At 39.9% G+C, this 20919-nt stretch overlaps 1 protein-coding gene across 1 annotated transcript in view; it reads left to right on the forward strand.

The window, feature by feature from the left end:
* The window catches only part of SEC24D (SEC24 homolog D, COPII coat complex component), a 162513-nt gene that overhangs the window by 80838 nt on the left and 60756 nt on the right, over positions 1 to 20919 (forward strand). Inside the window, exon 10 of the mRNA XM_063458256.1 lies at positions 6742 to 6857. Within this exon, the coding sequence (XP_063314326.1) occupies positions 6742 to 6857 (116 nt within the window). The remainder of the gene's footprint in view (positions 1 to 6741; positions 6858 to 20919) is intronic.

Raw genomic sequence — 20919 nt, forward strand, 5'->3', positions numbered from 1 at the left:
GCCTAAACATTACACATATAATGTTAACATTATAGAATGATTATATGAGCTGTGAGTATTGTGAATATGTATATATATACATATTTATATATATATATGTGAATAACATGCTCACCCCATCTAAATACCATTTAGCCTTTATTATATGACATTACAATACCATAAGGAATGTAAAATGAGGTGAGGGTAGATGATATAAACATAAGCTGTCCTGTATGTTACCATTTTCAGTGTATAAATATATACATATACCACAGAAAACGGACCTTGGGCACCTGAAGATCCCAGGTTAGTGTCAAACCGTTTGAAAATTGTTTGACTACTTACTTTTGGTCAGAGCCAGGGTCTTTCTGGCCCCATAATTGCTACAGTGCTCTGTATCGGTTTTGGTGCTTAGGCTGCCCCTTCAAGCCTTCCCTCTTTTGTTTCTTTTACTAAATGTAAGTTATTAGTTGACCTAATCAATTAATCAAATTTGGTTTCAAGGAACTGAAGTTCTCCTCAACTACAAAGATGCAGCCCTGATCATTGCACAAGGCGAGAGCATAATGTATCCCTGGCAATGGAACTGGCAGATCATAAAGCAAAGCTTTATCAGCTTAAATCTGCTGAAGCAATAGTGAGGAAATGTTTGGAGATGAAACATTATTAAAAGTGGATCTTGAAAATCACTAGCTGTCTCTCTCAGAAGAACTCAAGCTCCATAACAATACGTCCAAAGAATATATTAGAAGGAAGTATGAGACTTGGTTGGTAGAGGTGGATTCTGGTCGACAAGTGGAATATAAACATTAACTTGCACAGGCACTTGTTGGAATGAGAACTCAACACGAGGAGCAAGTTACAATTTACATAGAAGAGCTCACATACACCTATCAGGCTAAATCTAGAGCATGCCAAGAATGACTGCAAGAAATAGAGGAAATGCTGGCTAAGGATTACAGGAAAACAGCAGAAGTTGTTATAAAAACCCCACTCAATTTAGCAGAGATATTTATAATATAACAACTAATTTTTAAAATTAATATTCCCGACAATTTCTAGTATGAAATTATATTAATAACCTTAGATGCGGAGTAAAAAACAACACTTTACACTCCTTGCTTTCAACAATTAAAATTATTTATTTAATAAAGATGGACAAGCTAGTTATAGCACTACAAGAGTTAAAATAAATACATTACCCTTCTAATATAATAGAAATTGCACATTCTATATGTATACCCATTTGTTTTAAATGTTACCAATCCTTTATATGAAGTTGTGATGTCCTGCATAGTGTTACAATAAGAAACTAAGAAGGTCTTTTACAAAGACTTTTAAATATCATCCTAATCTCCACCTTTGATACTCCATCAATGCCATTTCATTTGATATTCAATAAGACCACCTGGCTTTACCCATGGTAAAAGGGGTGTGGGTTCAAGAGAGGGTAGTACGTTCAGGTTGGCATCTCTACAACAAGACTGATCAGTTACCTCTTAAATGGTCATTAAGTAAACTACATTCTTGTAACTCTTACCTCAGGGTAATAGGCCATTCCAGTTGTGTTGTGCTAATCAAAAAGAACATACAGTATATATTAGGATTGTTCCAGGACATATTTACGTTGGCATATTTAGAGGTGCTGGTACATAGTTTGTGTCAAAATAACTGATTTCACACTACCTGAAATCAGAACTCAAATGCAGTAACTTTGTGATTACGAACAACTTCTAGATTTCAAACTAGCCCTGGACATGAAAATCATACATAAAACTCCTGGAAGTGAAGAGGAAAGACTGGAGCTGCCTCCAAGCCCATCCTCATGTGTGACAATGTCAAAATTGCAGTGTCCACACCACTAGAGGTAAACGGAAGAGGGATGATGTTCAGGAGTCTGAGGCAAGCATTTGATTTAAGAACAATTCAGAGCAAGATTAACCTTTGGGTGGTTGGGTAATGACTAGAACAATGGGAAACTGTGAATATTCCACCTAATGGGTTCCTGCACTTTCTCATAGGCTAACTGCAGATTGCACAAGCATTTACAAAACATGAAAATAAAAATAAATAAACTTGCCTTGTGTTCCATAGGGTAAGTATAAAAATATTGAATTGAAATAGCAAAACAAAATATGGATTTAATTTGCTAAAATGTAGAGTTTTGTCAATTCCGCTGCTGTAAATGATTAAATTAAAAATTCCGTTATGGCAAAAGTAAGTTCAGAACGTAAACTCACTCACACTGGTGTATACGTATGTAAGTTTTGTAAGTAATTTTGCTTATTCCAACACATTTTTCTAGTGTCCCTGTTGAGCAATTTATGAGTAATAAACGTGTAAAAACAGCTTGGTTTTCTTATACCAGTGAGTGGGATGCTTCATTTTTCAAAAATGTTACCACTCAGGGGCTAGTAAAAAAACTTCACAATAGAAATTTTTAAGCTGGAAATAAAAAAAACATATGATGGCATTTGTGCTTTATAACTAGCAGTAACATGTTCTGTTATAGGAAAATAATCATTTATGGGGTCTTTATGAGTAAGCATTGATGTTCGTGTTTTGAAAAATAGAAACTAAAAAGTCAACATTAAACGTAATGTTAGATATACAACTCGTGGTAGGAATATCCCCCTTTTGTATGGGCTGTCTTAAAGCTGGCTTTGTCATCCTCTCCTCCTCCCCCCCACCCCAAAAACAATAGAATTTCATAAAAAAAAGATATTTATGAAACACTTACTTTGACTGTGTTGGAACTTAGCTGAAATTCTAACGCAGTCAAAAGATACCATACGACAGAGTAGGGACTACTTTGTTTTAAGTATTTTTTCTTTGCTTGACAAAAAGGCTTAGCTACCGCTGTCCAGCTTTAAGTCCTCAGTCTTCACTAGTGAAGGCTTAGGTGAGATAGGCATTGTCTATAGAGGTTCCCTCGGGATCCTCCATAGACATCAGTGTTGTATTCTCACAAATGAGCAAGCGTACAGCACTGAAGTGGTCTCCTCGCTGTGAAAGCAACAGGAACTAAAGAGGATCCTGCAAAAGATAATGATGGCAGCCTTGAGGGACAGGCTCAGGTACGTCAAATGTAGGTAAATACAAAAAAGGAAAACTGCATTCAGAAGATGTCCAAAACCAATCCCAGAAGTGAAAGAAGGGGTTGCGAAAACCTTTTTGAAAACATTGGCCACTTTTCACGTCTACAGTAAGATGCTTTCTCAGCACTTGCAGTCTCATGATTTAAGGAGGTACAGCTATTTCTTTTGGATTTCCTCTATTCATTTGATTTGTGTCAATATGTAATTCCCTGTATTCGGGGTAGCGGCACATCATATTTGTCTTATTATATTTAGGTATATAAAACTTTCTGTGCACCCCACACACACCACACTGCAAGCAGCAAGATCATCATTTGGGGGTCTTTACAAAATATGTATAGACCCCTGAAGGTGACAGAGCCGCTTTAATGTTTACCATGAGAGAGCTGATATAGCAGCTGCAAGTAATTTCATGTATGAAAACACATAAATGAATCTGTTTGGCAAGCTAATAGAAGCCATGCACTAGCGTGCATGAAAGTCTAGGAATACAACTAATATGCACAACACTCCATTTCAAATCTATGATAGAACCAGGTTTGGCAGATAAACCGCAAACACTTCTTGGTCTCTGCAGATTGTGATGGTTTACAGCAAGCAATGGAAATTTTGTGAAAAATATTTTTATTGACATTTTTTTCACGTTCTCCTAATGTATTACCTCACGAATATTACATATTTTGTAATACGTAATTTCTGGGGATTATTATATTTTAAGACAGAATTATTAAGCACATCCTGGAAAAAAGTAACAGATTGCACGTTTGATGTTTTTACTTGATTTAATGGAGTTGTCATATGCGTGATATAAAGTTACCATGCTATCTAACATCTAACAATCAGCAACTGTCTCCGACCTCTGCATTTCCTTAAATTACTAAAATGACTTTAGTGATAATAGATGCATAAGGAAGTTATTACAAACACTCATGGGGTCTCTGTTACTTTTCTACAAATATAAATAAAATAAAATCAATGTGTGGAGTGGGATCTGTTTAAAGTATACTCTTCTGCATATTTCTAGATAACATGTCCAATGTCACAGAGCCACGTAGTAGTACTTTCGACATAAACTGACGTTTTAGTAAGCTACATCTGCCTATGGATTTCATAGCTTCAGCATCTATTAATCTTACAGTGACAAGCCCATTTTCACACACACGATACCATGCCATATTTGTCCAAGAATTACTCGATGTGACTCATAAGCAAGTGTTTCTTTGATTCTGGTTGGTTGCCAATTTTTCTTTTTGTCAGAACAAGCCCTGCTAGACATTAGAATTAACTTGGATATCCTATTTGAATCTTTGTGGTACAGTCCTTTCCCTAAAACAGTCATCTTTTCGACTTTGAAACTTGAGCTGCAAGACACCAATGCAGAGAATTTTCCTGTTTCCCCCCCCTTGGCATGAAATAGACTTTTTTTAAATTAAAGAAAAGTAAATAGCCGTTCAATGCTTATTTTCTTAAGCGCACACAGTACTTCTGGCAGAATCAGTACCAAAACAGATTTTATTTAACATGGCTGCCAACCAACTGCCGACCACAGCTTAAAGCTACATGTAACAATTTCTAATAAAGCTGGACATATTTTTTGCAGTTCTAGAGATTTGTGTTTAATAAAGGCAGTGGTGGTGAGTTGTCATAGTGTTATGTTCTGAAAAGTGGTGCATAGATGTTAAAAAGGTGCAATCACATGTACATTCCATTGGTGACCATTCGTTTTTTGTGAGTTTTGCACCACTTATCAGAACCCTACACTTTTACAAACCCCATTGTTTCCGGATATCATATTAGCACTATTTAGTAGATACATTTTAAATAACAGTTTATTTAATTTATGCATGCAGGGAATAGTGTGCTGTTTACAAAGCTATGGAAGACAGTCATTTAGCAATGTAATGATTTAGTAGTGGATTGCATTGCAAGACTCCACTGTGCAGAATTTTCAATTACTTCAACAAGGAATCAGTTTTCAGCAGCGACTGTGCAATTCATGTGATTTTGGTGCCTAGTTACATCAACTACATGTGTAGATGAGTGACATATGAACCTGTCACTCCTATCAACTCTTTCCTAATGAGTTGCCAATGATCTGTAACTGCTTTCCGTGTTAAATTGTAACAGGTAAAACAACAAAAAAGTATTAGTTTCTGATGTCCCACTCTGCTATTTGCCCATTGATAAAGAAGCACATCCTCTTAATTTAATGTCTTATCATTTCCCCTTTTATTTTTAAAGGGACACTATAGTGTCAGGAATATAATATATATAAATAAGTATACTGGACACTATTGTGCTGTTTAGGTGACTGGACCTGCTCCGATCTCTCTGAAAAGGTGTTTTTGCTCACCTTTTTCCCCACGCCATGGCTGGCCCCGTCTGACTCCAACTTCATTGCTGAGATAATCTGTTTTGATGATCTCAGCCAATTCAATGTTTTTCCATAGAAAAGCATTGGGAGGCTATTGCACATGTGCTGCGCCAATCAGCATCTCCTCATAGAGATGCATTGAATCATCACATGGAGATGCTGAACGCAAGTACTGCACACAGTGCAGCACTAAACTAGGAAGCACCTCTAGTGGCTGTCTGACAGCCACCAGATGTGTTACTAAGCAGCAATGTAAATACTCTTTTATCTAAAAAGGCAATTTTTTACACTGAATAGCCTGCAGGGACACACTATAGGCACCAGAACCACTACATTAGGCATTAGTGTCCCTTTTAATGTACACCAAATAGTGAAATGACCAGACAGTGAAATGTCTGACTTGGAAAATAACTTAGGATGAGGAAAAGCAGTAGAATAGCACAGAGGGAGAACAACATAAAAAAGGAAAACTAGGAGATGCAAAAGGGTGGAATGGGGAAAAGAATAATGTAAATTTGCTGAGAGGAGAAAGGGGAGAATAAAGGCTGGAATAACAGGTGAAAAGAAGTCTGGTTTGGTGTGCTTAGCAGTACTGCTAGTATTTAGTGCCTGCCAAACAAACCCTTCATTTATTCATAGAACTAGCATTGCATTTTACAGAACCAAACCTTCTAAATATTATTGTTGTAGAGTCCTTCTGCTAACCTTAGAGTAGTGGTTTCCTCTGGGTCAGGACCTAAAATCGGATCGCCATGTTATTTGAAATGGGTCATCATTAACTGGATTAGTCCCCAGACAATAATCCACAATTCAGTGTTTTACTGTAGCAGCCCAGCATTCCCCTTGCAACGGAGAACACTCTGGCACTATAAAGTCCAATTAAGGTTTTCAGTTGAATTACTTGTTATATGTAATATGACAACTGAGAAATAGATTGTTGAGATAAATTTTAAATCAAAGCTAATACAAACGAATGTCATGTACATCATTTTGGTCCTTGCCAAATATATAATAGGTATATGAGCCATTTCTTTAGTGGGTGACTGATTTGATAATTGTTCTAATTAATACATCTTCAGAGAAATGCTACTTTCTGTTTTGTAGCGATACCTTTTAGTTCAATTATTTTTGTTGGTGATAATAGGCTTTATTTGTAACTCAATTTTACATTTGGTTTAGTGCTTCATTGAAACTTTATCCCATCCCCTGAGCAATGAAATGTAAAACAAATGTAGTTCATTCATGTTTATTAAAGTCGTTTATCTTCCTGTTTATGTTTTTCCTTAGTTCCTCCATTTTACTTTCAACATCTGGACCATATTGGCAGGAGAGTTGACCACTATGAGAGGCCGGAATTATCTCTTGGATCTTATGAATATGTTGCTACACTGGATTACTGCAGAGTAAGTAAACAGTTTATTTAATGCTGCTTTCTATTTAAGTATGTGCCCCAGATTCTCTTCTTTTGTGTTTCTTTCATTATTTTATCTAGACTAGAGGAACTTGTGTGTCTGTCTACTTCGCAATTATGCATTGATGTTGTAAAAAGAGAATGTTATAATATACACACAATATTTTTTTTCATGAAACTATGGTGTCTGTCTAAAAAGTTGGGAACTCCTTTCACATAAATAGTTTGCACATACATATTAATTAATGAAATGGTTATATTAGTGAAAAAGATTTTCTACATGACTAACAAACCTCACTCCGTTTACCTGCTCCACGAACTTTGTCAATCACCTTGCTTGCTCCTTATTTTATTTTTTTGTAAATCTGTTTTATTGGTGTAATGGGGAAGGTGAGGACGAAATGTACCAAAGTATCAAGAATATTCATTGGGACAAGCAGGTCCCCAAGACATTAATAATATACATATCGGTGTAAAACACAAGGCATGTGTGATATCATCAGCGTGGTATTCAGTATGTTCATTTCAAGTGTTAATTCACGATACAGTAATATACTGGTAATTGTGGCCCTATTTGAGTAAGGTACTGAGTTCATGCATCAATATTCTCTGCCTATCATAGAGTGCCATGCACGTTACACTCTGGGTTCACCCTTCTGGTTCCCTTGAATGCGTTATTCTGGCTTAAGGCTCTGGGTCGTGGGGTGCTGCTGGGTTCACAAAACGTGCCAGTAGGGGCAGATTGCTGGGGCTATGATAGGGCCAGCACCTGTGTATAGGGAGTCGCGTCCCATCGTGTGCCGCCGCTGCCCATGCTTTTGGACAGGCCCGGAACACGATATGGGGCGCACATCTCTGGTCCACCACACCCTTTATCCCTACTTTAAGTATCCTGGCAGTGATTCCTTTGTGTTGGCCCCTCTGCGATTTCTATTGAGCGTAACCAGCTCGAGTGGAGACGCCCCTCGCGTGCACGGTGTTTCATTCATGCGCACAGAGGGTGACCGCCGCCGTTGCGTGGATATGTGTGCTTGCTCCTTATTCAGACCTGTACAGCCATTTATAAAATTGTAGCTTCACTTTCCATTTATCTTTCGTTTTGTTCTTCTACTCCCTCATTATTCCTGTCTAAGCCCTATAATTTTCATCCTAGATTTTTAATACTCTTTTTTTCTCCTCTGGATTTTCGGAACTCCTTTACTTTTATGACACAGAAAGCCACTCTTTCTATGGCAGAGTGTTTTAAAATGGCACAGCCCCCTGTTTGTATTGTACAATTTGCAAGTGTTTAGTGGCATTCATTTTATTTTCACTCTACCCTCAGCTCTGCCATGTTAAAAAAAAAACAAAAAAAACAAGCAACCAGAGAACATTTGTCTTTGAGATCCAAATACCAATATACATTTGGTTAGGGATGCACCAAAATTTTGGCTGCCTAAAGTTTCGTCCGAAAACGGGTCAAATTTGCAGAAACAAAAAAAAAAAAATGTTTTTGCATAGTTGCAGACATGCTTGCATTAACAATTCAGATGATTATATATCACAATAAAAAAATAGTAATGGTAACATGAAAAGTCAAGAATACTGCACTTGGGACGAGGGGGAGAACACTATGGGACAGGGGAGGGGGGGAGAACACGGTGGGGAAATAACTGTATGATACAGGGGAGGGGGGAGAAAAGAACACTGGGACAGGGGAGGAGGGAAAATTCGTGAATTTTCGGTTTCGGACCAGAATTTTCATTTCGGTGCATTCCTACATTTGGTGGTTAGCTAATAGACCTCACCTTACCAACCACCAATTAGGATGGCAAATGTAGACATGGAGGAAAGTTTGAATCAAACATATGTTGTAGTACAGTCTGTTACTTACAAAGGTTTCTTTATTATCTTTCTATGTGTATCTGTTATCTTGTACATCTTATTTAGCTTTTTTTAATTTCCATCTATATGTCTCTTTAAAGCGGCACTGTCACCATCCGGGTACTTTGTAGGATTTGCAAAGACCTCCGATGGTAACATCATCAGGGACGCAGGTGAAGGTAAGTTCTACTTACCTGAATCTGTCCCTCTCGGACACGGCCATCTTCTTCTAGCGGGTCCGTCATAGAAAAAGCCCATTCCCTGAACCCATCTCTGGGAGATTGACACTACTAGACGGCGGTAGCTTAGCCCAGTGTCTAGAAGTGTTAGATGGAGGAAATATACAGACAAAGTAGTCCCTACTATATCACTTGACTGGGTTATAATTTCAGTAAAATTCCAACACTTTTTAAATGAGTATTTCATTAAGATTCTATCTCTATGAAATACACATTTTTCAGGAGGGGGATGATAGTGCCTCTTTAACAGACTATACTTTATTTCTTTATTTTTAGGAATGTATGTACACTACTAATGTTAAAATGGCACTCTAACTACCATAATTACTGCAACTCTATGTATTGGCCTTAACCCAGGTTACATGGTACACAAATAATTCAGGTTTTGCCAAATGGAATAGAATTATGAAATAATTCCAAAGCTGTTAAGGGTGCTTTAAGAAACTTGGTTGGGAACCTTTATCAAACCATTTAAAGGACAACTATAGTGCCAGGAAAACATACTCGTGCCCCCACCGTCAGGGTTCCCCCTCCCGCCGGGCTCGAGGGGGAGGAAGGGGTTAAACTTACCTCTTTCTCCAGCGCCGGGCGGGGGACTCTCCTCCTCCTCTCCTCCTCCATAGCGACGTCATCGGCTGAATGCGCATGCGCGGCAATATTCTCAATGCTTTCCTATGGACGCTGGCGTCTTCTCACTGTGAAAATCACAGTGAGAAGCGCGGAAGCGCCTCTAGCGGCTGTCAATGAGACAGCCACTAGAGGCTGGATTAACCCTATTATAAACATAGCAGTTTCTCTGAAACTGCTACGTTTATAGAAATAAGGGTTAAAACTAGCTGGACCAGGCACCCAGACCACTTAATTAAGCTGAAGTGGTCTGGGTGCCTATAGTGGTCCTTTAAGAAATGTTTGATATAACGTGGGGCATTTCTCAGCACCCAGAAAGCAGCCTGATGCCTGCCACATTAACAATTCTGCCATATTATTGTCAATTGTGTACAACCTGGATGACACTGATAAAATAAAGTACTAGGGAAGATCATCCCAACATCTTCAACCATCTAAGATGGAAGAAATTCAGAATTTTTAATTGCCTGAGTGCTGAGAAGGGCCTTGTTGTAAATGTCCACTTTGAACATGCGTGAAGGAAAACACACAGATATGAATGTCCATTTAGAACACGTGATCTGTTATCCTCACTAATGTGATAAAATAGAAAACATCAACTTGCTAAATCGCCATTTTACTTATTAACCTTGCAATCTCAGCTTATTGATCTCAAGGTTGTGATGGCTGTGGCAAAAGTTAAACCCAGTTTTAGGTTGATAATCATTTTAACCTTGGCAACTTTACCAGGAGAAAACATTTTTGACATATTTGGTTTGGGATCGTGTTGAAAACAAACATGAAATTTAGAAATCATTATCAAATGGAAACAGAAACAGGATTGTAATCAAAGACAACGTTGGAAAAACTTTAACCCATACATCTTAATAACTGGTAAAAAGTCTTAATGCTGAAGAATAAAGTAGATAAAGGTATACATACATTGACACAATATTTTGGAAATCTGTAAAACAAAATAGAAAAATATGATACTAATTATTCCTAATGTAGCAAAATCAAGGTAATAGGATAAAGAGTAAGCATGGCACATAATGAACTGCTGAAATGTTAGGTGCATTCTTTGGTGCCTAAGTAACTGATAAATGTGGTATTTAAGATATGTAACTATTGAGTATGTATTTTCACATCAAAAGATAACTTTACAGAAAAAAAGAGAAGGAGAATGTGTGTGTAATGCCCCAGACTTTATTTTTATGGTTTATTACATTTGTTTTCCATTATAATACACTGCTTTTCATTTACCTGTCCAAATAAGGAGCACATGTGCTTATCAGTACATGAAATACAGAATCTGGAAGGACAGATCCACCCCCCATGTTTCCAATCTTCATTTAAACCCATCCAGAACATAAGTCAAAGCTGATAAACATCTGTATTTCCCTGCGTATTTTGAAGTCTCACAAGGAGTAATAAAGTCTATTATATATCTGTTATCTTGGCGTATCATTAAGAATAGCCCCAGGGTTTAATATCAGCTGTTACATGGAGACATGTCTGGAGGAAGCTATATTATGTAACCAGTATGACCACTGTAAGCATTTTAACAGGTGACATTGCATATACCATGGTTTTATGGTGTCTGTATTTAAAATGTTCTCTTACATACACTAACAATACACTGGTAAGGCTTAAAAGATCCAACCCTTATCAATAAAAAAATGAAATAATGCCCTACTGGGATATTCTTTAGGTCCCTCACCCACACACCCGATTGCTACAAACAGAGTTATAAATAAGATTTTACTTACCCTGTTTAGGCATTAAGCGAATGGCAGCAGATGCTCGGCCCAATCAAAGGTTTCAATTATTATTATTTTATTATTTATATAGCGCCATCAGATTCCGTAGCGCTGTACAATGGGCATTAGCATTAGAAAGCTGATAACAGCCATAAAATATGCACAGATTTGACATTAGGCAGCTTAACCCCTTAAGGACACATGACGTGTGTGACATGTCGTGATTCCCTTTTATTTCAGAAGTTTGGTCCTTAAGGGGTTAAGACAGAGTCAGGGGGGTAACTAGCCCTTTGCATAAAAGCGCAAATAACTCTGCTTATGCAGTGTTTCGAGCTGAAACACTGCACAGTCAGAGTCCATCCACTATGGCCACTTCAAAGAGCAGAAGTTGTCATAGATGTTGGAGTTACCCTTTAACACAAGTTGTATATGAATGTGTGTATTATTTATTTATTTATTTATAAAATATTTTACCAGGAAAGATACATTGAGATTTCTCTCGTTTTCAAGTATGTCCTGGGTCCACAAATCATTGCATTGTTACAGTTAGTGTACAATAAAATACAAAATTAATATACAATATATACAACATTTAACATAGAACAGGTAGGAAATATATAATCAACCATGACAGGTACATTCTGTTTTGAGGTATGTAGAGAAGGATCTCTTAAAGGACTTTAAGCTTAGGGAAGATTTTAATTTGTGCGGGAGGTCGTTCCACAAATGCGGTGCTCTGTAGGAGAAGGAGGTACGGGCTGCTTTCTTTTTATATTGAGGTAGACTAAGTAAAGTGTTGGTACTGGATCGGAGGTTGTAGGAAGTGGGAACAGCCGGGGAAAGCATTGCGTTCAGGTAGGGTGGGAGTTTCCCAGAAAAGCTCTTAAACACAAGGCTAGAAAGATCAAGGGTGCGTCTGGACTCCAGCGACAGCCAGTTTAGTTCTTTTAGCATGTCACAATGGTGGGTCCTATAATTATATTGTAGCACAAATCGGCAGAACGAGTTATACAATGTGTTGAGTTTATTAATGTGGGATTGCGATGCAGATGCATATACTACATCCCCATAATCAATGATTGGCATCAGCATTTGCTGTACAATCTTTTCCTTTACTGAAGGGCTTAGGCAGGATTTGTTTCTGTACAGGGCACCTAGTTTTGGATAAAGTTTAGATGCAAGCTTTTCTATGTGCAGGCCAAAAGATAGATTGGGGTCTAACATCATACCCAAGTATTTGAAAGAGTGGACTGCGGTCAGTGTGCCATTTGAAATTGTTTTGATGGATAGGTGAGAATTGTGTAATTTGTGTAATTTAGGTACTGTTCCAAAGATCATTGTGACAGTTTTGTCAGTGTTCAGGAACAGTTTGTTTTTTGTGATCCATATATATTTATATATATATATATGTATATTACTAAAAATGCTGGAACATATATCAGAGATCTTATACATATCTGAAGTACATATACAGTAATGTGTTCAGGTATGTACTAAACATATGACATATGACTCAAGTACTTGTGCGATTAATTAGCATTAGAAGGCTGTAGGTCAGGACCTGTGTTCAGAATTGGTTTGTAGAGTACTAAATGTCGATGTGATGGCAAATTTCAGCACACGGCCATAAAACTAATACTAGACCGAACCACTGTGTCCTGCTTAACCCCTTAAGGACCAAACTTCTGGAATAAAAGGGAATCATGACATGTCACACATGTCGTGTGTCCTTAAGGGGTTAAAGGGACTCTCCAGACAGCAGTTTTAATTCACCTGGTTCCAGCGCCGGGAGCCTCGAGAAGCCGCGCTGCCTATTTGGTCAAAATGACGAAAGAGGCGGGTGTGAGCAGGGAGCAATCAGACGCTTCCATTTGAAAGCTTCATTGCTCCCTTGTGCGCATGCGCGGCTTCGCCACACATGCGCACATACTTCATAGGGCGGCATTCATGTCCTGAGCACACTTCTGCACATGCCCGAGGTGTGAGCGGCTGCGAGCTGAGCTGACAGCTCAGCCCGCGGTCTTTGCCCACCCCTCTCCTCTGCTGATAGGCAGGAGAGAGAAGGCGCGCACACAGTTCCTCCTCTCTCCTGCACACGTCAGACGTATTGTACATGGCCTTTTTAGGGCCATACATTATAGGAAGTCCCTCTGGTGACCGTCTGAGTGGCGGCCACTGGAGGTATTCCTATCAATCAATGTAAACACTGTATTTTCCCTGAAAATACAGTGTTTACATTAGATTGCCTGCAGGGAGCTATAGATCTCACCTGAACAACTACATTAAGCTGTAGTTGTTCAGGTGACTATAGTGTCCCTTTAACCCATTTAGACGGTGTTAAGGGGCCTCAGCTAAATGTATACTGTTGTAATTTTGCACTCATATGATTGTTTGAGAGACTATATGCTTCAAATTTATTTTACTATTGGCTATGATACAGCCTTTTTTTTGTACTATTCTGTTTTTAAAGTAAAATGGAAAAAAATGGAAGCAAATAAAGATTGTCAAAAAAAATAAAAAATACAAGACCGAACAGGAATGTGAACAGTTCCTATTAAGAAGACTCCAGATACAGCTTCAATGAAACCACATTACTTTGTGTTGTTATAGTTCTTCATGGGTGTTACATACCAAACCTTTGGTAATCTGGTAATTTGGTAAATAGTATTCATCTGTTTGTAAATCTCAAATACATGTGAGCAAGCAGTGCTAAAGAGTACTGAGAAGAAACAACAACTCAAATAACTTGCCGTTGATGGGTTCCCGCTTAGTTCTTAAGCTAGTTTTAGCTCATCTTGTGCTACTACAGAGATAACCTAAACCAACTGCAAATAAGTCTGATCCCATCCAAAAAGAGTGGTCCAGATCCAAAATGCTGGCCTGCTTCCATATGTGCATATGTTTGGAATTTGGTCCATGGTTATGTTACCAATTAGTTTTCTCAATTCAATATTAAAATGGATGACCTTATTCCCATTGATCATGTTGTATGTTATTTAAGCAGTCTCTCCTTTGCAACAAGAGATTGAAAAATAATGTAGAACTCAAGTGTAACAATATCACGTATTCTTTGTTGAAAATTGATCAAATCTGTTTGACATATTTATCCCTAGGCAGCTGAGTAATTCATGTACACATCTGTTGATTGTGTCTTGTTGATTGAAAGGTGCTTAGACGCTGAAAACTGTGACGTGTCAAACTCCGACTAGTTCATGAATAGGGTTAAATTAAAGCCCCTTTTTTCTTGCCATGAAACATACATTCCGACTGACTTGCTGTTCTCCATTGAAGATGTATCCCTTGCTCAAAAACACCAAGCCGTGCTGAATTCTTTTCCCTTTCTTCCCAAACCCTTCATTACAAAGGATCTTTCTGATATTGCTTCTGATATTTTCGGATCTTTCTGATATTGCTTCCACAGTGCAGTAAGATAAATAGCACTATATTTAAAAATGTAACATTAAACACACTTACAAAGAGGGTAAATTAGGTAACAGACTGTGAGCAGACTCTTGTTTGTCTTACCTGGGCTTAACTTGGCATATACAACAAAATGTCATTTGAGACAAAGCATTCTAAATTTACTTTAGTAAGTCCTGAGGATTATTTTTACCTGAGGTGTTGCAATTGTATTTTTCTATACTACAGTGGACAGAATTAAGTTCACCAGATTTCTTAAGAACAGAGCCAGAGGTATTAAGAGTTTACTTGCAGATGTTTCTGGTTTCTCAGCAATGTTTAAACACCACTGGACATAGAGATACGTCTCTGGCACAAAGTGCCACCCAAAAGAAGCCCCTTTCAAATTCTCTTTTCAAGTGTGTCCCCACTTTCCACAACTGAGTCGAAGATAATGTAGGACCCTTTTCAAAGTTTGGTTGGGGGAGAGGGGTCCTTGCCATTACCTGTATTCTTTGTTTTATTTATTTATCTTACCAAGTCAAACCTTTTATCATGGAACGTGACTGCTATACCATATCAGCAATCTTGTATAAAATTTGTTCTAAATACCTACCTCGACTTGATAAGTTTCCTACACAGAGAATTAATATGTGGGCTGCCGATTGCCTATTTGGGCAAAATGTTATTTTAGTATGAATGGGCAGTTTAATCTTATTTTAACATTCTAAAGTATATTCTCAGTCATATATTATCATTATTATAAGGTACAGGCATACCCCACTTTTAAGTACACAATGGGACCAGAGTATGTATGTAAAACAAAAATGTACTTAAAGTGAAGCAATACCTTTTTTCACTTCCCAATGTATGTACCGCATTGCAATAGTAATTTACAGGCATAACTGATACTGCAACTGCAGATTTCCAGTGATTTTATTTCCAGTGGGCTTTTATTTAGTTAAAACAAACCGTAAAAAGAAAAATCTCATTCCAGATTGTACCATTTAGCTTTAATGTTTTACTCATGTGACAACCTTGAACTGGGAGGAAAAGTAAAATAAACCTGCCCACTGGGGCATTTTCTGTCAATACAGTGCCAATTTGTATATGTTAGCAGCTTAGTTGCACACGTTGTTTAGAAACACCTCTTCATCACTTTAAGCATTTATGGTTTAACTTTGAATCCTCAGAATTGTGGCTAATGCTGCTAAGTCATAGTAATAGAAAATGGCAGCGTAAACCCTTTCACTGGATGGCAGCCGATTGCAGAATATGGACAATATATCGGCAGAAAAAATATATATATGTTCAGCTAGGAGTAGACATTATAAATTTGAGATGATTAACCTGTGCCATGTCAGAAGGTGTGAAAAGTTCTTGCCCCAAAGACACTGAACTGAACTGCTCCAGGCAAGAATAGAACCTTCCATTTCCTGTTCACTCGCGGACAGAAGAGGTGCGGGAATGTCTGTACTCGCCAGTGTACTTCAAGTGAGTGTATGTAAAGCAGGGTATGCCTGTATAGGAGTTCATAAGAGGGGTGACAGCATGGGCGTAGGAATCTGGGGGGATGGGGGGACGCATCCCCCCCCAGCAAATCATGCGGGGGGGACAAGTTATGGGGAAATCCCCCCCCCAGCTCCGCCGGCCCCCTTCATGCTGCAGCCGCTCTGCAGAGAGCCTCAGGCGCTTGCAGCTTTGCCCGGCTGGTGCGTCCATGAGGGTGCACCGCCCGGGCGCAGCATGAGGAGAGGGGCTGACAGGAGGGAAAGGCTCAGCGCTCCCTCCTGTCACTCCCTCACTGTAGCGTGGCCGAGCCCTGTATGGTCCGCGGGTACAGGGAGCATCTGTCTCCTCTACCCGGCCGGACTAACAGGAAGTGCACACTGAGTGTGCACTTCCTTTTAGTCCAGCCGGGTACAGGAAACAAAATCTCCCTGTACCCGCAGACCATACAGGGCTCGGCCACGCTACAACAGAGGTAGGGGAGGGGGGAGAAAGAGAATGACGAGGGAGGGAGGGGGAGAAAGAGTGACGAGGGAGGGAGGGGGAGAAAGAGTGACGAGGGAGGGAGGGGGAGAAAGAGTGACGAGGGAGGGAGGGGGAGAAAGAGTGACGAGGGAGGGAGGGGGAGAAAGAGTGACGAGGGAGGGAGGGGGAGAAAGAGTGACGAGGGAGGGAGGGGGAGAAAGAGTGACGAGGGAGGGAGGGGGAGAAAGAGTGACGAGGGAGGGAGGGGGAGAAAGAGTGACGAGGGAGGGAGGGGGAGAAAGAGTGACGAGGGAGGGAGGGGGAGAAAGAGTGACGAGGGAGGGAGGGGGAGAAAGAGTGACGAGGGAGGGAGGGGGAGAAAGAGTGACGAGGGAGGGAGGGGGAGAAAGAGTGACGAGGGAGGGAGGGGGAGAAAGAGTGACGAGGGAGGGAGGGGGAGAAAGAGTGACGAGGGAGGGAGGGGGAGAAAGAGTGACGAGGGAGGGAGGGGGAGAAAGAGTGACGAGGGAGGGAGGGGGAGAAAGAGTGACGAGGGAGGGAGGGGGAGAAAGAGTGACGAGGGAGGGAGGGGGAGAAAGAGAGTGACGAGGGAGGGAGGGGGAGAAAGAGAGTGACGAGGGAGGGGGAGAGATTGACACACACAATCATGCATTCCTTACACACACAGAAACACACAATGCATTCCTTACACACACTCAGTGCACCCCTTACAGACGCACACACTGCATCCCGTACATACAGAGAAACACACTTTGCAGCCCTTACACATACAAACACAGATTTACACAATGCATTCACTACACACATATCAGGACATCCCCTACACACTCCACCCCCTGTGAACAAACTCATTGGTGGAACATGAAGGTGGACCTGGGACCCAGACCTTGAGCTGTGTAAAGGGCCCCCAAAAAATGGAGCGGCTTCCCGTTCTCCCAGAACATTAATTTTTGTGACCACAGTTACAAACAGCCTCCAGAGAGCCTGTTCTACACCAGACCAGTGGAGCCAGACTGCAGCTAGAGCCCATCATCATCCTCATCTGGTTGTAAGTAGGCAATCTAGTATATTGTTCGTGGCACTAATCTCTAATTTACCTCACATTAAAGAAACACTATAGTCCCCAGAACCACTGCAGCTTAATGTAGTGGTTCTGGTGTCTATAGCCTGTCCCTGCAGGCCTTTTAATGTAAACACGGCGGCACACGGCGGTAAAAATGATTTTTTTGGGTTGCTACGCCCGTGGGTGACAGCAATGCTGCACTATTTGTGTGTCAATGGAAATAAAAAAAGTTTTGAAAATTGCGAAACTTGTTTATAAACAGAAAAGAAGTCTGATTGCTGCCTGGGGAAGGTCTACAGGAAAACCAGGACTGTTGGACCTAAAATGTAATGCCCCGATACACAAACAGTGCAGGATTTTGGTAGCCCCATATGGACCACCATACCAATGTTAGTTTAAAAAGAATGCTAAAATAAGATTTTGCCACCCATTTACTTTGCTAACTGAATATGTAAATAAGTATCAGACCTGTGAGAATTGCATGCTCTTTTGTAGAAACTATGAAATATATCCTACACACCCAATCACATTATGAAGTAAATTCCTATAATGCTGCCCCTGACCCACATCATTTTTCCGTCTTTATTTGTTGACATTGTGTATATGTTTCTTGGAAGTTAAAAATGGAGTATAAAAGTCCTGTGAAGCATTATTTGTGAGCAGACATTAACCTTGGATAACCTTTAACAGATTGAATAGAACAATTTTTGCAAACCGTACAGGAAGACTAATGAAGGAATTGCTCCAGTTCAAAGCGTACTCCTACATAATTGTCAAAACTGCTAGAAAGTCATATTTTAAAGTCACGGTTTGGCTGCAAGCTGCATTTCAGCTTGCATTTTCCCACAGATTTTGATTGCTTTCTTGGAGATTTCTGTAATTGAAATATATTCTATTTATTTGTACTGGGACATATTGTGTTTAGTAGATTTTAGTTTGGATTTTGTTTCCCCCAGCTACCAAGAACAAGGGAGGGTATAATTGAGCGGAATCCAAATAGCTAATATTTCGGCTATCAAACAGAACAGACTGCTCCAGATTTGATTAGATTTTAAGAGAACGCTTATATGAACTCTGCTGTTACATAGAATTTTCCTAATGTTCCAGTGAGGTCTGCAGACATCAGTCATTATAAATGTTAAAGAGTATTGTAACATGTTGTTCTACAACGGTGCTATCCAACCTTTTAATGATGAGGGTTGTAAACCACTCAAAGAATTAGCACACTATCTGGGAGCTATTAAATGAATAATACAATTATAAACATTTATAACTCAAGACTTTCTTTAAATCATGATAAAACGGGGGCTGGGTCTGACTGTCATGGAGAAGAGTCACATGCTAAGTGAGCTCCTCTACTAATTTGCTTTAAGACGAATGTACAAACGCAATCTATGACAAAAAGACAAATTCTGCGATGCGGCAACCCGCTGACCTACCTGACACAGTTGGTGACAGTCGAAGAGCTGCAGAAAGTCTCCCTTCCTCCACTCTGCTGATGTGGCCTAGTACCCGAAGGGCAGGAGAAGCGGCCGATCTCCCAGCCCAGAGGGACCTAGAGGGACCAGCGAGACCCCCGTTTCCTCCCCCTTGGACCAGGGGGGTGATCCCGGACCACTCCTGGGAGGCAGCCCAGTGCTTGCAAACAGGCAGATCAGAGCCATCCAAACCGTCGTTCATCAAAATGGCGTAAACCGCGTGTTTACCTACCATCAGCGAGGCAGTCTCTGATATGTAATCCAGGATAAACGGGCACTTCGACAACTTCTGGAAGCAGTTGATTAGCAGGCAACTTTATTGTGATGCACAGCATACTCCACCGGAACGCTGACAACGCTTACAGGCTCCAGATACCCATCAGAGACAGCAAAAGGTGATCACGGTGAAGGTTCCAACATGGAGGAAGCGCAAGCAGCGGAGCTCAATGAAACTAAAAGCGACACAGAGGCGCGAACCGACATGAAGCAAGCCACAGCCCTGCACAAAACCTGATAAGCCATGGAGAGCCCAGGTCCTTGTTGCCAAAAACGCACTGCCTCTCACCTGGACCTCAATGCCTGGCACGCTCCAGTATGGGCAGGGACTGTGCTCTACTGATACAAGGCATAGGGTGAATGAGGATTGTAGTATGGTTACTGAAGGGGGAACTATTAGTCTTAATTAGCTATATCGGGAAATACTCTCCTGATGTGGTTTTTTTTTTACCTCCTCCCCTATTTGCTCTCTGAGCCCAGCCAGGTCTGTTAATCTTATACCTGATGTCTTATATTCTTTTCTTTATAAGGGCCTCCTAGGAAACCTCTCTTCAAAAATCCCCCCAAAAAAGAATAAAAAAAAAAAAAAATCATGATAAAATATTTTAGATATAATTCTGTTTCAACATTTTCTAAATAGGTCATGTGTTTTATTACACATAAATCCCTGTCACTCTTTGTTAACTGATTCTGCACTTCATCCTTTGCACACTTTGCTTTAAAAGAGATGCCTGAGATTAGCTTTGCTTGGGTTAAAGGGACACTCCAATGCCCAACTAAAAAAACAAACAAAAGCAAACCACTATTTAGTAGATATATCCCCAATGAAAAACATGCATGCCTTTAATTATGCATTGTTTGATTGATGTATAGCTGAAATCGTTTGCTGCCTTCTCAAGCAAACTCCTTCTTGTGGCTGTCCAATCACGGACTTCCCAAAACAGCTCAACGAGAAGTATTTGCAAGGAAGGTGCTTTGAGCAATTGCTTCCTCTTGATTTCAGTTCCACTGAGCTAAACTACAAGGAAGTAACAGTATCGGTTGTCTGATTGACAGCCAGGGGTGTAACAAGGTTAATTTATAAAAGTGAAGTCTTCTATTTTTGTAAAATGAGAAAAGATGACACACTCTTCACATATAAAGTCCAGATTGTCCCTTTAAAGTCCTCTTCTCCATTCTACACTCTAAGAAAGACAAAATATAACACGCAGTTGTGTTATCACAGTCTTCCTATGCTTTGTAATACTAACATGCCCATAGTATCCCTGTTCTCATGTCCATTGCACCCAGGAACTTTGAATAGGCACTGTGGATAGTAGGAAGATGCTTATGATTTTTCTAACATGGCAGAGCAATTAGTAGCTGCTCTAAAAAG

The sequence above is a fragment of the Pelobates fuscus genome, chromosome 6 (genome assembly GCF_036172605.1).
Source record: "Pelobates fuscus isolate aPelFus1 chromosome 6, aPelFus1.pri, whole genome shotgun sequence".
In the NCBI taxonomy this organism is placed as follows: Eukaryota; Metazoa; Chordata; class Amphibia; order Anura; family Pelobatidae; genus Pelobates; species Pelobates fuscus.